The 14,622-nt window shown below is 50.2% G+C and overlaps 1 protein-coding gene across 1 annotated transcript; it reads left to right on the top strand.

Annotated features, from left to right (window-relative positions):
- Nucleotides 1-24: 24 nt before the first annotated feature.
- Nucleotides 25-10,850, top strand: TMEM128 (transmembrane protein 128). Its single transcript, XM_015072970.3, has 5 exons — nucleotides 25-173; nucleotides 1,691-1,832; nucleotides 5,520-5,678; nucleotides 8,732-8,840; nucleotides 10,220-10,850. The coding sequence occupies exons 1-4, from the start codon at nucleotides 77-79 to the stop codon at nucleotides 8,829-8,831; spliced, it is 498 nt and encodes a 165-aa protein (XP_014928456.2). The 5' UTR covers nucleotides 25-76; the 3' UTR covers nucleotides 8,832-8,840; nucleotides 10,220-10,850.
- The last annotated feature ends 3,772 nt before the right edge of the window (nucleotides 10,851-14,622 follow it).

The raw sequence follows: 14,622 nt of genomic DNA, 5'->3' as shown, positions 1-14,622 counted from the left end.
GCACCTCTGCCGGGGAGCCGATGGTGGAAGTTCCGGTCGTTACGTCACTTCCGTCGCGCTTCTGGGCGTTGCCAAGATGGACGCTTCGCGGGCCCGGGAGCGGCTCCGGCGGCGGTACCTGTTCCCGCGGGACGCAGAGGCCCCGCTGGACAGCGAGGGCTACGCCGGGCCGGGTGAGGCGCTCCCCCCGGGCGCGCCCCGAGCTGCGCTGAGGTGTCCGGAGTCGAGGCGCCCAGAAACGGCCGGCCCCGCGGACCTCCCGCAGCCCTGTCCTGGCAGGAGGGACCAGGTTTCGTTTATTCAAGGCTTGCCAAGCCGTTTTGCAAGTCGGGTATTTAGCGTCCCTGAGAGATTCCTAGTGATCGCGTAGCCCCGCGCATCTTCATCCTAGCTGTGCTTCAGGATTCCCAGGAGAGCTGGTTTGACACCTGTTTGGCATTCTCCATTTAAATAAAAAATACCATCCGGTTGTATTTCTAAGAATCTACCAAAGCATCATACTCGTACCAGTACACGAGGACGTATGTGCACAGTGTTTAACCTCAGCATTCCTCGTAGTGGCGAGCGACTGAAAATGTCTAATTGCCCATCAGCAGAGAGCTGCTTAAATACGTTTGGATGTACTCCTACATGACACGGCAGGCAGACTTTTTTCGCCCTATGGGGATGATTTTCACAGGGAGGCGCAGGACAAAGTCCACTGTACCACCGTTTGGGTACAGACCTGGTAACGTGTGATGTGTGTTCACCTGTAAATGCATAGAATATGAAAGAATTCGTAGAAGTTGGTGTTGGTAGTTGCTTTGGGGTTGAGAAACTAGGGTTAAGGATAGGGGAAAGAGAGTTCATTTTAGATTTTTCTGCCCTGTATTTTGCAAATCGTGCTCTTACTACCCTTTGAAAAATAAACGCAGAAAACATCATGCCCAGGCATTCTTATTTACAAATTCTGAGGCTGTCTCCCAGAATTTGTATTATGAACAAGCCTCCTGGGGATTCAGATGGTTTGTTCAAGGTAGGGGGTCTCAGATGTATACCAAAGGTTCTCACGAGAATTAAGGGGGGGGGGCATGTCACTCCTCTGGGGAATTTGTTAGAAATAACTCATCACACCCAACCCCAGCCACCTATTCTTTCAGATTGGGTCTTAACTGGAAGAAATTTGATTTGTCCATCACCTGTCTAGACACTGCTGTATCAGGACTAGACCTCTGCTGTGCCCTGCCGTTGCCTCAGAAGGTTGTGTTTGTTTGAAATAATTAAAATATGTAGTTAAAAGTATTTGGGGGAAATTACAAGTCCATTTTGTGCTCTAATGTCTGCTGTCTCCATTTTTCTTAATTAACAAGACTAACTGCTTTCCTAGGCAATATTTGAAACATGATACTAAAATTCCTATACTACCAGATGGTGTCATTATTTCCAAAAGATGGTAATATTGTAAATTTGATTTTAAATTTGTTTAGGGGGAACAAGTTGACTATACTGAATATGTTTTATAGCAGGTTCCTATTATTCCTGCAAATATAAACGTGTTTTGGTGGCTGTACAGAAGAAATCTGTTCTCTAATTAGAGAGAATCTGGCTTTGGGAAAGCTCTAGGAAATTATTTTATCCGGCTTAAAATAGGTGTTCTTTTTCCTCATAAATTTATGGTAATTTGATAAGTTGAAATCTCCCTTATTTGCAGAAGTCTCTACCGCTGTTGAGAGAAAGGAGAAACCTCTTCCAAGACTTAACATCCATTCTGGATTCTGGATTCTGGCATCCATTGTTGTGACCTACTATGTTGATTTCTTTAAAACCGTTAAAGAAAACTTCCACACCAATAGGTGAGAAAACTTCATTGCTTCGTAATTAAGCGCCCTCGTCTCATCGCTCATAGTGTCTTGTGAGTTGCATTCTTCAAATGCTTAGAAACCTCTTACTTCCTGCCAGGCACGGTGTTGGAGGTACTGGTGACACAAAGTGACACAAAGGTCACTAGTGACCAAGAGAGTGTGTGCTTGGGACACATACAGCCGAACGGATGAAACTGGAAAGTACTTCAGTATGCCTTTCAGCACAAGTCTGTTGGAGGATGGGGAAGGTAGTGAATTTAAGAAGAACCTAATCCATGTGTAAAAAAATGGAAGAAGAAAGATTCTGACAGTCTGTCTGAAGACAGTGCAGGAGCACCGGGAGGAGGGAGCGAGGACCCTGGCGGGTGAGAACAGGGCCTCAGAGTTTGTTTGCAAAGCATAGTTACAGCTAACAAAGTAACTACAGGGAGTGATTGAATTAGGGTTGACGTCACTCAGAGGAGGAGTCGGGAGCTTTGAGGCCTGATGTCAAATCGTCCGTCATTCATGAGGATTAAGATCTCTTTGGTATGATCTCAGGAATTGATGGGGGGGACAAGGTTGTGAATCATACCTGAGTCCTCACTGAATGTTGAAGAGTGTTCTAGAGGCCCCCACACAGCAGAGCCAAGAGGGAGAGACATTGGTGAGCTTTGAGCTGGCACTGGGAGCGGTGGTTTGCACAGGATGCGAGCACGGGGACCAGCAGGGCTAGAAAGGTGCGGATAGGACCGTTTGATCCCGTGTCTTCATGGGGGTGACGCACAGTTTCTCCTCAGAGGCCTTCGGACGCTGACTGCGGGAGGGAGAGCCGGGAGGTGCACAGAGCATGCATTCAGGAGAAGGGAGGCATATGGGACTTGTTTCAGTTGTTCCATAAAAGCCTATTCGTCTCTTGCCTTAATGCCAGGAGCTAGAACTTTCCTTAAACACTCCTGTCTTCCTGCCCTTTACCCTGCTTGCCCCTTCCCTGACCGAGTTTGGGATGAAGAACCAGCCACGTGTCGAAGGCACCTTCTTTCTCTTGGGAGCCAGCTGTCTGTGGGAAGCCCAGATTCTGGTCTGTCTTTCTGTGCCGTCATTTCTGGGGGCAGCCCCAACCCGAGAGGGTCTCTAGGTTTTCAGGTCAACTTGGAACCTGGTGGCACGTCTGGTCACCAAAGCCACCTTCCTGCTGCTCCGTCAGTAAAAGAGCTGACAGTTGACGTCATCGGCCTAACTCCTATGTGTCTCTCAGTCGGTGTAGAGCCTGGGCTGGGAAAAGAGGATGAGTAGTTGTTTTGCACACTGCCGGGAGCAGTGGCCTCTTCGTTATTCAGATACGACACGAGAGCCTGAGACGTGTTCGGCTGTGGTGACAGTGATCAAGGAAGCACACTTCCAGCCCCCAAGTAGCCCCTTTCAGGCCAAGACGGGTGAATGGGTCATGTGATGCGCGCTGTAAGCATATGCCCAGGATGCCGTGGGACACCTAGAAGGGGCACCTAGTCAGCCCAGCCTCAGGAGGCAGGCCTTTTGGAGGTTTTAGGAGAGGGAGGAGGATTTCCCTCTTTGTCTCCTTATTTTAAGTATTCTCGCTAGTTGAAGGAAATGCTGAGCTAAGGGACAGTTGGTTACACTTCTGAGGTGTTGGGGGCACCTGCCGTAGTCACTGGGCCACCCAGGAGCCCGCGCTGTCCCGTAGCAGAGCCGGGGCTGTGGGGCAGGAGAAGGACACAGTAGTCACCGGCCTGGCCTCAGAAAAGTATCACCTTAGAGACAAAAGACCTGAACGGATACTCAAAGGCTGAAGATTTTGAGTGGCACTATATTCTTGCCAAGGGCCTCGGTAAGCAGTGGGGAGTCTGAGCGGCCGTCGGACGAGGGCCGTACCCAAGAGGGGTTGCGGGCCGCCTTCTGCCGCCGTACAAATCTACCTGAAGTGATTCCTCATCTCTTGCCCTGCCGTTAGCCCCCAAGTTCGGAAGCTCGAGGCATTAGGGTTCTTCCAGGCCTCGCAAGGCTGCAAGACGATGTTCAGAGATAGGAGACACAGGTCTATGTTAACAAACAAAGCGAAGCGTCACGATGGGTTGGAAATCAGTTTTTAAGAAAATCCTGTTCATGTCTGTGAGCCGAGTTGCTGGTTAAAACTACAACGGAAATCACAAGCCCAGATACCAGGCTCTTCCTCGTTACCCACCGAGTCAGAATTTGGGAAACCGGGGGCAAGATGGCTTCCCTTGGCAACCTTGCCGAGGGACTCCGATGCCAGGGTGGAGGGCCTCTGACTTGCAGTCGCGTTTTGGTTCAGGCGGGTTTTCCAGCTGCTTCTGTCCTCTGCCATGTCTGGACGCAGTAGCCGCACCAGGGTTCCAGGTGGAGTTAAAACCTGGAACAGACGGAAGGATCCTGACCGAGCAAGGAGGTCACCGTGACTCTGGCACAGTGTTCCTCAACCTTTGTTGCCACCTCCCGAGGAGCCTCCGTGAGCCGTTTCATTCCTACCCACCCCGTAACGTCCTGCAGGAGTTTCTCTGTGCATACAGAAAGAGGAGGAGGATTTCTTCCCTTTGGGGGCAGTATCGCCCCTGTTGAGAATGACACTGTAGCAGAAGAGAGGCCTTTGACGACCCTGAAGGAGGAACGTGGAGGTATTTTTTCCATCGATCACACCAGCGGAATAATGCTGCTCGCTATGGGGCAGCACTTTTCAGAGTGCTATGTGATTTTCGCAGCTGTTTTGTGAGGTCCTACTAACGTTTCTAGAACACCCTGAGGTTAAGTAACTTGCTCAGAGCCACAAAGCTAGTCGCGCTGGGGCTGAGCTTCAAACCCAGACAGGCAGATTTGGAAGGCCACGCTCCATACACTGAGCTATCCCGCCTCTCATAACTGATCCCAGCACTGCAGTGTCATTCGGTGCCTTAAAGGAACCTGGAAGCTTGCCATGGCTGGAAGTGTACTCAGTGCCTGTGTGACTGTGACTGTTCCAGACCCCCGTGACCCCTCTCCCGTCTGCAAGGAATGCCCGTCTTCTCCCCATGAAGAAGCGAAAGAGAATGGAGACTGGGAGACAGGAAGAGGGCTTCGTTCCCCAAATCTAGCCTCCTCCCACAACCAGCAGGGGCCAAGGAGGCCGCCTCACCCACACTGAGTCAGCCCTGGGGTAGAATTCCAAGTGAGGAAAAAGACGCTGCCCCTTGGAGGGAGATTGGGAATATTCTAGAAATGGGTGTCTCACTCAGAAATCTGTTCCGAGAGGCAGTTTGAGGTAACCACCTTCCAATCTGATTTTCAGTCCTCCCAGAAAGCCTCCTTACCTTAGAGGAGTTCACGGCACCCATTTCTTACTCTCCCGCTCAAAACTTCAGAAAGAGACAGAAAGCTGCCGTGTCGTGAAAGGAGACGCGGCACCACGAGTGGACTTGTGCTTCGGGTGGTGGTTTGTGGAGCGTGGGGAGTGCACGGCTGTTCGAGCCTCACTTTCTTCCTGCTGCACCTGCCGCCCCTGTCCTGTGTCACCCCATCTCCCGCCCGACAGAGGCCATCTGAAAGCGGGGGTTGGGGAGCTGTGGGCCCCTCGCCCAGTTGATCTGCGTAGCAATCGATTTTTAGGCTGTCGGTGAAAACCTTTTTTCAGACGCGTGCTGAGGCGCTAAGTCTGCTGGCAACCCTTGTGTCATTTGGTCTCTGCAGCTGGTTCGTGGCTGGCGGCACCCTCCTGCTGATCAGCCTGTCGCTTGCCTGTTACTGCATCCTCTATCTGGAGTGGTGCCACGGGATTGAAGATTACGACGTCAAGTATCCAGCCTTGATACCCGTGACAACCGCCGCTTTTATTGCGGCCGGCGTCTGGTGAGTTAACTTTGCAATAACCAGGGGAATAAAGCGTGTTGTGATCAGGTGCCGATGTACGGGGCACGAAGCTTACAGAAAAGGAGAAACGGGAAAATGGCCTTCTGTCATTGCTAGTCTCAGAGGCCCTTTCTAGTAGGATCGTTCTTTACGTATTTAGCTATGGTTTTTTAGCTAAGGTTTATTCATTTTTCAGAGACAGAATGTGAGTGGGGGAGGGGAAGCGAGAGAGGGAGACACAGAATCCGAAGCAGGCTCCAGGCTCCGAGCTGTCAGTCAGCACAGAGCCCGACCCACGAGCCATGAGATCATGACCTGAGCCGAAGTCGGACGCTTAACTGACGGAGCTGCCCAGGTGTCCCGCGTATTTAGCTATTTAAAACACAAATGTTGACGTGCTATATGTATATATTCTGCGTTTTGCTTTTGAAATCATTTGCATTGTGAAACGAGGGGGACAAGTATAAGAGACTCTTAAATACAGAGAATAAACTGAGGGTTGCTGGAGGGGTTGTGGGTGGGGGGATGGGCTAAATGGATAAGTAAGGAGCATTAGGGAGGACACTGGTGGGGGTGAGCACTGGGTGTGATACGTACGGGATGAATCACTGGAATCTACTCCTGAAATCATTATAGCGCTATATGCTAACTTGGATGTAAATTTAAAAATTAATTAATTGCATCGTGCTGATTGGGAAATGTAATACGGAAAGTGGAAACAACTTAAGTTGTCCAGCTGAATGAGTTAACCACTGCACTGGCGAACCCTCACCCAGGTCAGGAAAGAGAACCGTACCAGCCCCGTAATCCCTTTCTGCCCGCCCCCCACCCCAGCCAGGGCGCTTTCCTTCCTGCCCATGGACAGACACTGTCCCGACCCATGTGGGACTTGCTTTCTTTGGCATCTCTTAAATACTCTGTTTTTGTTTTGTCTATTTTTTTAACTTCATAGAAATGGATTCAGGTACTCCGTATTCTTCTACATTTGGCTGTTTACATGCAGTGCTATGTCTGCTACCTGTTTATCATTCTCACACTCGAAATTCAGAACAAACAGAAAGCTGCTGTCTTTACTGTGAAAGAAAACGTGTCCCACGAGCGGGGCTGTAGTTTAGACGGTGCTGTACAGAGTGTGTGCAAAGCCTCGCTTTTCTTCCTGCTGAGTGTGTCGGTCTCATCCCGCCTCTCCCCATCTCCCGTTAGACCTGAGCCGTGTATCACAGCCGCTCGTTGCTGGTTAGCATTTCGTCCCGTCACTGAATGCGTTTATCGCTTATACTGTTGATCGCACTTGGATCGTTTCCAGTTTGGTGCTGTTGTTAATGACGCTGTTAACATTCTTGTGTGTGAGTCTCATGCGCATGTGCACGCGTGTCTGGTGGAGGTATGTGTGCACACGCGTGTGTGTACATGTCTCTAGAGGTGAAATTGCTGGCTTATAGGTTATACATATCTCCAATTGCAGTAAACAGCTGAATTTTTTTTTTCCCCAAAGTGATTGTCCATTTTTTTTTAAAGGAGCCATATCATTGGTAATTTGTCCATATTGGTACAAAAAAATGCGCCTCTTTATTTTTATTTTATTTTATTTTTAAGTAGGTTCCATGCCCAATATGGGGCTTGAACCTAGGACCCTGAAATTAAGAGTCACATGCTCTACCGACTGAGCCAGCCGGGCGCCCCTGGATGTGCCTCATTATTTTTAATTGTACACAGTTATCATCACAGGGACATAACCTGGGTTTATTGAACCTGCTCTCCTTTGGTGGCTAGACTTACAGTTGTTCTTACTGCTTTGCTACCAGGAAAATGCCACAACCCGTATCCTTTTTTTTTTTTTTTTTTTTTTTTTCAACGTTTATTTATTTTTTGGGGGACAGAGAGAGACAGAGCATGAACGGGGGAGGGGCAGAGAGAGAGGGAGACACAGAATCGGAAACAGGCTCCAGGCTCTGAGCCATCAGCCCAGAGCCTGACGCGGGGCTCGAACTCACGGACCGCGAGATCGTGACCTGAGCTGAAGTCGGATGCTTGACTGACTGCGCCACCCAGGCGCCCCATATCCTTCTTCTTAATAGGTAGTCGGTGAAAAAACACTGATTTTTTTTTAATGTGTATGAAAGCATACTTGCTCACTGAAGAATAATCTGTTAATTACAGAAAAACACAAAGGAAATAAATCCCTATGATCCTGCAGCCAGAGAGAACAACTGTTCTTTCTATGTTGTATATATTTCTCTAGCTTTTTTCCTTTTTCTATGTCAATTGCATTGGGATTTTGGAAAAACCATATATTTTGTGCCTATTCAATTTAATTGAATGTTTTTTATGATTTTCTGTCATTGAAATTGGAGGGCATCGACATGTATCACCTTGTGTTGTGTTATTACTGACCCTTCAGTGATGTGGGCACACAGGTGTGGTGTTTTACATCGTAAGAGTGAGATCACCCCGGAAAGGTTATTTTTTTAGAACAGTATGATTTAAAAAGTTCCGTTGTTTAAAGTTCCATTTAAAAAACTATTACGTAGTGAAACCAGTAACTATTTATTTAACTTCTGCTCTTACAAATTCAGTCCATAGAGATCATTTGCACTGAGAAGCTGTCTCAGTCTTACCTTGGTGACAGGAATAGTGTTTTTCGGAAAGGGAGATGTAATAGCAACTTATACGTCATTACGTTTTTCATCCTATTTCTAACAAAAAGTTATTTGAAACTGTGTCTTTACTCTGATGGTTTGACAGTGTGCAGGTCGTGGAAGCAGGCTGTAGCCATTGCCGTCGATGTGCCGCCACAGACACTGACTTTGAGAGACTTGGGTTCCTGTTGGGCCAGCTCTCGGCGGAGGACCTTCAGTGGTTCGGTCCCAAGTGCTCTCTGATGAGTTTGTGATATTTCCAGTGCTGGCCAAACCACATCTCTGGGAAACATGACACACACACACAGTGGCTGGCTAAGAGAACTTTCCCAAACGGAGTTCAAAGTGGGATCTCGGGGTACGTGCATAGATTACAGCTGGAGCGGCCAACCGCGTGTGTTTTATCCTTTTCAGCTTCAGCGTTGCCCTTTGGCACATGTGGTCCTTCCTCACCCCGCTGGTGTTGTTCACTCAGTTCATGGGCGTTGTGATGCTGATCTCACTCCTTGGGTGATGTCCAGAGGTAAGAGTTCTGGAACGGCCTTTCTAACACTGAACTCACTGGACCAGTATCTTTGGTGACTGTTTCCAGGTGGCACAGCAGTGACGGACCACTTACCAACTGTGCCTTCCTTCAACTCTGAGATGAAAGGGACCGAGACCCCTCCCCTTCTGCATAAGTTAGTTCTCCATGACTGTTTCCGGGGTAAGGCACCCCGCCCTTCAGAGATGTCGTGTTTACACCTTACGGTGTAGATAAGCTCCCACAGTAGGTCACTTTCTACCCAGGTCGGCTTCCATCACCTGATACACACCAGACGACTGGCTAGGTTGCTGTTAGGGGGCAGGAACGTAGGAAGAATGGGCACTTTTACCCACTCGAGCTGTTCTGGCTGCCTCCTAAAAATCTGACGGACGACCCATCAGCCTTTTCCTTCCGTGTTACTTACAGAATCTCTTGCTCCCCACGGACGACTGCCTCCCTGGGCCTGCTGCCTTACACGGCGGGGTCTGTCTGTCGAGTACCAGACGACTCCTTTATTAAATAAATATGCATGAGAGCACTCCCTCTGTGTGCTTAGGGACACGGTGAAAACGCCAAGATCGGCCCTCTCTTTATGCAACTGACTTCAGAGCTGGGAGGAAACCTTCATGTGTCAGTTTACAGGCACAAAAACAGGCCCAGAGAAGTGGATGTTAACATCCTAAGTAAAGGATTGGCGTGCATTTCAGCCAGCAGCCTGTGCTCCCTTTGGAGTTCTAAGGGGAGTCACTGTGCCCAAATAAGGGAGACACGGACAGAATCCCGTCGCTGCCAGGCTGCAGGTGGTCACTAGCAGGTGTGTGGCCCCACAGAGGTGGAGAGTCCCCTCTGCACACTGTGCTGTCCGGGGCCATCTGGCGTCTCTCCCTTTGTCCGGGTCAGCATGTGTCGCCGCAGGACGGAGCCTCATCTGACCCCGTGTCCTGCTTTTCCCCTCCGCCCTGATACTGTTACGTTTTCCGCCGTTCAGTTTTCAGTTTTTACGCACGTTCAGGAGCTTTCGACCCTTGACGTGAGTTTGTTTCTGGTAATGGAGAGCCAGAGAGCGTTACAGGCATGTGGACTGAACTGTGCTTTTTTTTTTTTAATTTTTTTTAACATTTATTTATTTTTGAGACAAAGAGAGAGAGAGAGCATGAACAGGGGAGGGTCAGAGACAGAGGGAGACACAGAATCCGAAACAGGCTCCAGGCCCTGAGCTGTCAGCACAGAGCCCGACGTGGGGCTCGAACTCACGGACCGCGAGATCACGACCTGAGCCACCCAGGCGCCCCTGAACTGTGCTTTTTAAACAGGAAATCCAGCTGCTTAAAAGACAGACTGTCTCACTCAGAATATAAATGCTGGCTTTCTTTCAGGTGTAAGAGCGTGTCACTTCAACGTGAACGATTCAACACCCAGCCAGCTGGCAACATCGCAGGTGTAACAGAAGTGCTACAACGTGTCCTCGTATCTAGGAAGTGAGTGGTTTCCTCGGAAAAACTATAACGTTGCAGTCTGGTTGAAATCAGAATAAATTCGATTTCGTTTGTCTGTCCTCACACTCAAGTGATTACTGAGTTTTTCACACTCAGAATAGAAATGTTCTGTTCAAAATAGAAATAATTAGTTTGTGGCGTCAATCTGATGAATCGTCGGAGAAAGTACTGGTGTAAGCATTTAGGCAGAGTTTCGTTATAGGTACATGGTGTCCTCCCCAAATTGCAGAGTTGTTCGCCCTTTGATCGTATGCGATCACTGGGTGTGTATATGTAGGAATGATCATGTCATGTGCCTTTGACCCAGCTTCTGCAATTGCGATCTCATTTTTATAATAGTTTTGTTAGGTGACAGGACCACTTGAAAGCATTTTATGTGTTCCTGCCACTTTAGATTTTATCATGTGTAACTTACTGGGTTTCTAGCATTTGTTCAACATGGGCACTTTTACTCATTTTTAAGTACACGTACTTTTTCCTTAACATTTAAATAAAATATTTTTATAACTTTCCTGTGGGTTTTGTTACTGCAGACTTTGGGACGTTTGGTTTCAGCTGTTAGCACTTTGCATTAACCGTGTAAGTCTGCTCTGCTCTTCGGAGACCTCAGGAAGACAGATGCTTTCAAATGCAACTACATTGCCTTAAACCTCACCGGCACGGGCTTTGTGGTGTTGATTATCATCTCCCTGACAAAGGGGACTTCGAGGAAGGTGTGGGCTAATGTTTACAAAACACCCGCCACAGTGCCTGGTACACGTAGGTGCTCACTCCATTCATGGTAATGGAGAGAGAAAGAAGGACCACGTAGATCCAGGATCAGGGATGGGATGAGGCAGGCGTGACCAGCGGGCAGAATCAAGCCCAGCCTGTGTACACACACGTGAGGGCTTCCTCACAAGTAAGGAGCAAGGTCAGGCCCCCCCCCCCCCCACCATCCCATCTTAAATTTTTTATTTATTTTTTTATTTTTATTTTTTTTAATACTTATTTAGTTTTTGAGACAGAGAGAGACAGAGCATGAACGGGGGAGGGTCAGAGAGAGAGGGAGACACAGAATCTGAAGCAGGCTCCAGGCTCTGAGCTGTCGGCACAGAGCCCGACGCGGGGCTTGAACTCACAGACCGTGAGATCATGACCTGAGCCGAAGTCGGACGCTCAACCGACTGAGCCACCCAGGCGCCCCCCATCTTAAATTTTTTTAATGTTTATTTATTTTGGAGAGCGAGCGAGTGAGCGAGCAGGGGAGGAACAGGGAGAGAGGGAGACACAGAATCCGAAGCAGGCTCCAGGCTCCGAGCTGTCAGCACAGAGCCTGACGCAGGGCTCAAACTCACATGAGACAAGACAAGACGAGACATGAGATCATGACCTGAGCTGGAGTCTGGTGCTTAACCAACTGAGCCACCCAGACACCCCATTCCCCCCACCCCATCTTTTATTGCAGAGCATAGTTCCATTTGGATAGAAAGCTAAGGCTGTGCATGTCCGGACGCTGGTTTGTCAGAACCCAGAGAGCCAAACGCTGACACTGTGGCCAAGAAGACGGTAAGATTACACTGTTACTTGGAAAGAGACCTTTCAATAAGTTTTTTGAAACAGGATCATGTGTGGTCCCTGTTTCTGTTAATAACTGCCACGTGTGTTATTTACGGGTCTGTCCCTGTTACTGTAACTGCTAAATAAGTACAAACGGTATCAGGCCGTCCTGTGGGAGGAGCACCACCCTTCAGAGTCAAGACTAAATGAGCACTTGTAAGTCCCCACCCCGACGGCCAACGATACGGTAGAGGCAGGTGCGTGCTCTTAAAGCTGTACCTGACTTTGGCCATCCCAAGCCTCAAGCCCAAGTCTCCTACCTGCTTGCACCCCGGATGCCCAGGCCCGCTGCTCAGAGGTGGTGGTGTGGTTGGGGAGCAGGGCTGTTCCACAGGACGAGTTCTCCAGGTGATTCCTGCATGCGGCCCGGGTCGAGAACTCCCCTGTTCCAGTCGGTCTGGGGAGAGATCTCTCTGCAGAAACTGGAGCCTTCGAATCGGCAGGGAACAGAAAGATCAAGGGATCTAACTTCGCTCACTAGGATGAAAACCAGACTGGGACTCCCCCCGACCCCCCAGTCTATGTCTGGGACCCAGCTCGGGTGACTGGCCTTTCTAAGAGACTAAAAGGATTTAAGACCCTGGCTGTGTCAGGGCTCTTTGGTCGTAAAAGCTCTCTTCAGCAGCAGCCAGGCACTGGAAGGGACTAGGGAAAGTTGCAAAGTGTCTGCAGGTGGGCTAGTGTGGGGGGACAGGCTGGGGCCGGGTGACAGAAGTTATTAGGTGCCCTCTGCAGTCCCAGTCCAGAAAAATGCCTCCACTTAAAAACATTTTTCTCTTGAAAGACCGATTCAAGCACAGTATTCCTCGAGGTGGGAAAGAGTCTGGTGGATTCTAGGCCCATGGGATTCATCAAAACTAAAGGAATCAGCAGCAGGAGTATTTTGCACGCACTGAGGACTTACTCCAAAGGGGCAGGCGTTGCAGGGTTCTGGGCCGAGGGAGGGTGGGGCAGTTGGTGGGGGCCGCACACCCTCCTCACCCGAGTGTCAGATTCAGCCCCCAAGCCGAGGACCATGATTTCCCCATTTGGGCAGAAGTGGGACGTATGGCTGCTTTATTTCTAAAGCAGCGTGAGCGCCTGGATTTTGGTGTTAACCGCAGCTTTTGCAAACGTTTCAGAACCTCACTTCGGGCGTATTCGTCGTGCCCTGAGACGCATCCTTCCCACGTGCACACAGATCTATTGCTATGTTTCCCATCTTCGAACACACCCGCCCCCCCAAGTCGGGTTCCCTCCACTTAAGTGCCGCTCCACTTAATGGCCGTTTTCTTTGCCCCCCACCCCGCGCCAATGGCAAAACTCCACCAAAGAGCTCTCTCTGCCCACGCTCTCCAGTCGCGCTCCTTTTTGAAAAAGTTGTATTAGGTCACACTTTTGCAAAAGAGTGTTAGAATGTTGCCTTATGTTTACAGTAAAGAGGAGTCAAAGAGGACCTCAGGAGCTGGGTGCCCCCCAGCCTACACACCTCCAGTGGCAGGAGTGACCCCCAACTTAGCCACTGCTCCCCCGCTGTCCCCCGGCACTCACCTGAACACCATCAGGGCCATCCGGACTCTTCTCATAATCCCTTCATCCCTGTCACCGCGGCCAGCACAAAAGGCCTGGCACTCCCGGGCCACGTCTCACCTGGCCTCACCCCCACATGCGTGTGTTCCCCTCATCCGCGTAACAAATCACAAGACACGTTTAGGCTTAAAACCACCGCCACCGTGGTCTTGTTCGTGTGTCTGAAATTTGGACAGGAATTTGCAGGGACAACCTGTTTCCTCCCCACATGGGGTGACCCAGCCGGCAGGCTGGTGGTCCCCTTCCAAGGCGGTTCCCTCTGGGCCGGCGAGGTGGTGCTGGCTGCTGATTTCTCTCCGCACAGGGTCTCTCTCGGGGGGCTGGGGGTGGTGGGCAGTTTGGGTTTCCTCCCCGCAGAGTCGCTCAGGTCCAAAGCTTTTGTGTAGGTGTCGGTAGCTGCTCTAATGAGCTGCCACAGACAGCAGCTAAAACAACAGACATGGATTATCTCGCGGTTCCGTAGTTTGAGGTCTGCAGTGGGGCTCACGGGTGCGGGCGGGGCTGTGGTCCTTTCTGGAGGCTCCAGGGGGGGAGTCCATTTCCCGTGCTGTCAGGCAGGCAGCAGAATTCAATTCCTCACGGTCCGAGGACAGAGCTCCCCATGCCGAGCTGGCTGTCAGCGAGGGCCGTTCCCAGCTTCTAGAGGCACCTGCATTTCTCGCCTCGTGGCGCTCTTCCTCCTCTCAAAGCCGCACCTGTCCTGCCTCCTCGTCATTGTCATATTGCCCAGATCCGCTCTTCTGCCTTCCGCTTCCGCTTTCAGGGGGCCCGTGTGATCATGCCAGGCTCACCTGGGCAACCCCAGGTGCTCTCCCTATTTTAAAGTCCTTAATCCGCCATCAGTGTTCCTCTTGCCGTGCAACGCAGCGTTGTTGGTAGCTTCCCGGGAGCAGGGTGTGGACCCCTTTGGGGGCATCGCTCTGCCCACCGCTGTGTCCCAGAGACAGGAAGCCCCCACTTAGAGCATGGGCTCAGAAACTGTCCAAGTAGTTACAGACCCCAGATTCAAGGGGATATACCTTCCCCTCATCCTAAAGGAGGAGGGTCAAGGAACGTGTGAGCCGGGTGTTAAAACCGCCACAGCCTCTGGCCACAAATTCTCTCTGTTCCTCCCA

Source organism: Acinonyx jubatus, chromosome B1, assembly GCF_027475565.1.
Source record: "Acinonyx jubatus isolate Ajub_Pintada_27869175 chromosome B1, VMU_Ajub_asm_v1.0, whole genome shotgun sequence".
NCBI lineage: Eukaryota > Metazoa > Chordata > Mammalia > Carnivora > Felidae > Acinonyx > Acinonyx jubatus.
The sequence above is the reverse complement of the archived record's forward strand: the minus strand, read 5'-3'. Positions and strand labels throughout refer to the sequence as shown.

Excerpts from the sequence above, each read along its gene's own strand:
- TMEM128 (XM_015072970.3), top strand. The coding sequence starts at position 77 with ATGGACGCTTCGCGGGCCCGGGAGCGGCTCCGGCGGCGGTACCTGTTC. Across the intron at positions 174-1,690 it reads CGAGGGCTACGCCGGGCCGG|AAGTCTCTACCGCTGTTGAG; the intron begins GTGAGGCGCTCC and ends CCTTATTTGCAG. Across the intron at positions 5,679-8,731 it reads TTTATTGCGGCCGGCGTCTG|CTTCAGCGTTGCCCTTTGGC; the intron begins GTGAGTTAACTT and ends TATCCTTTTCAG.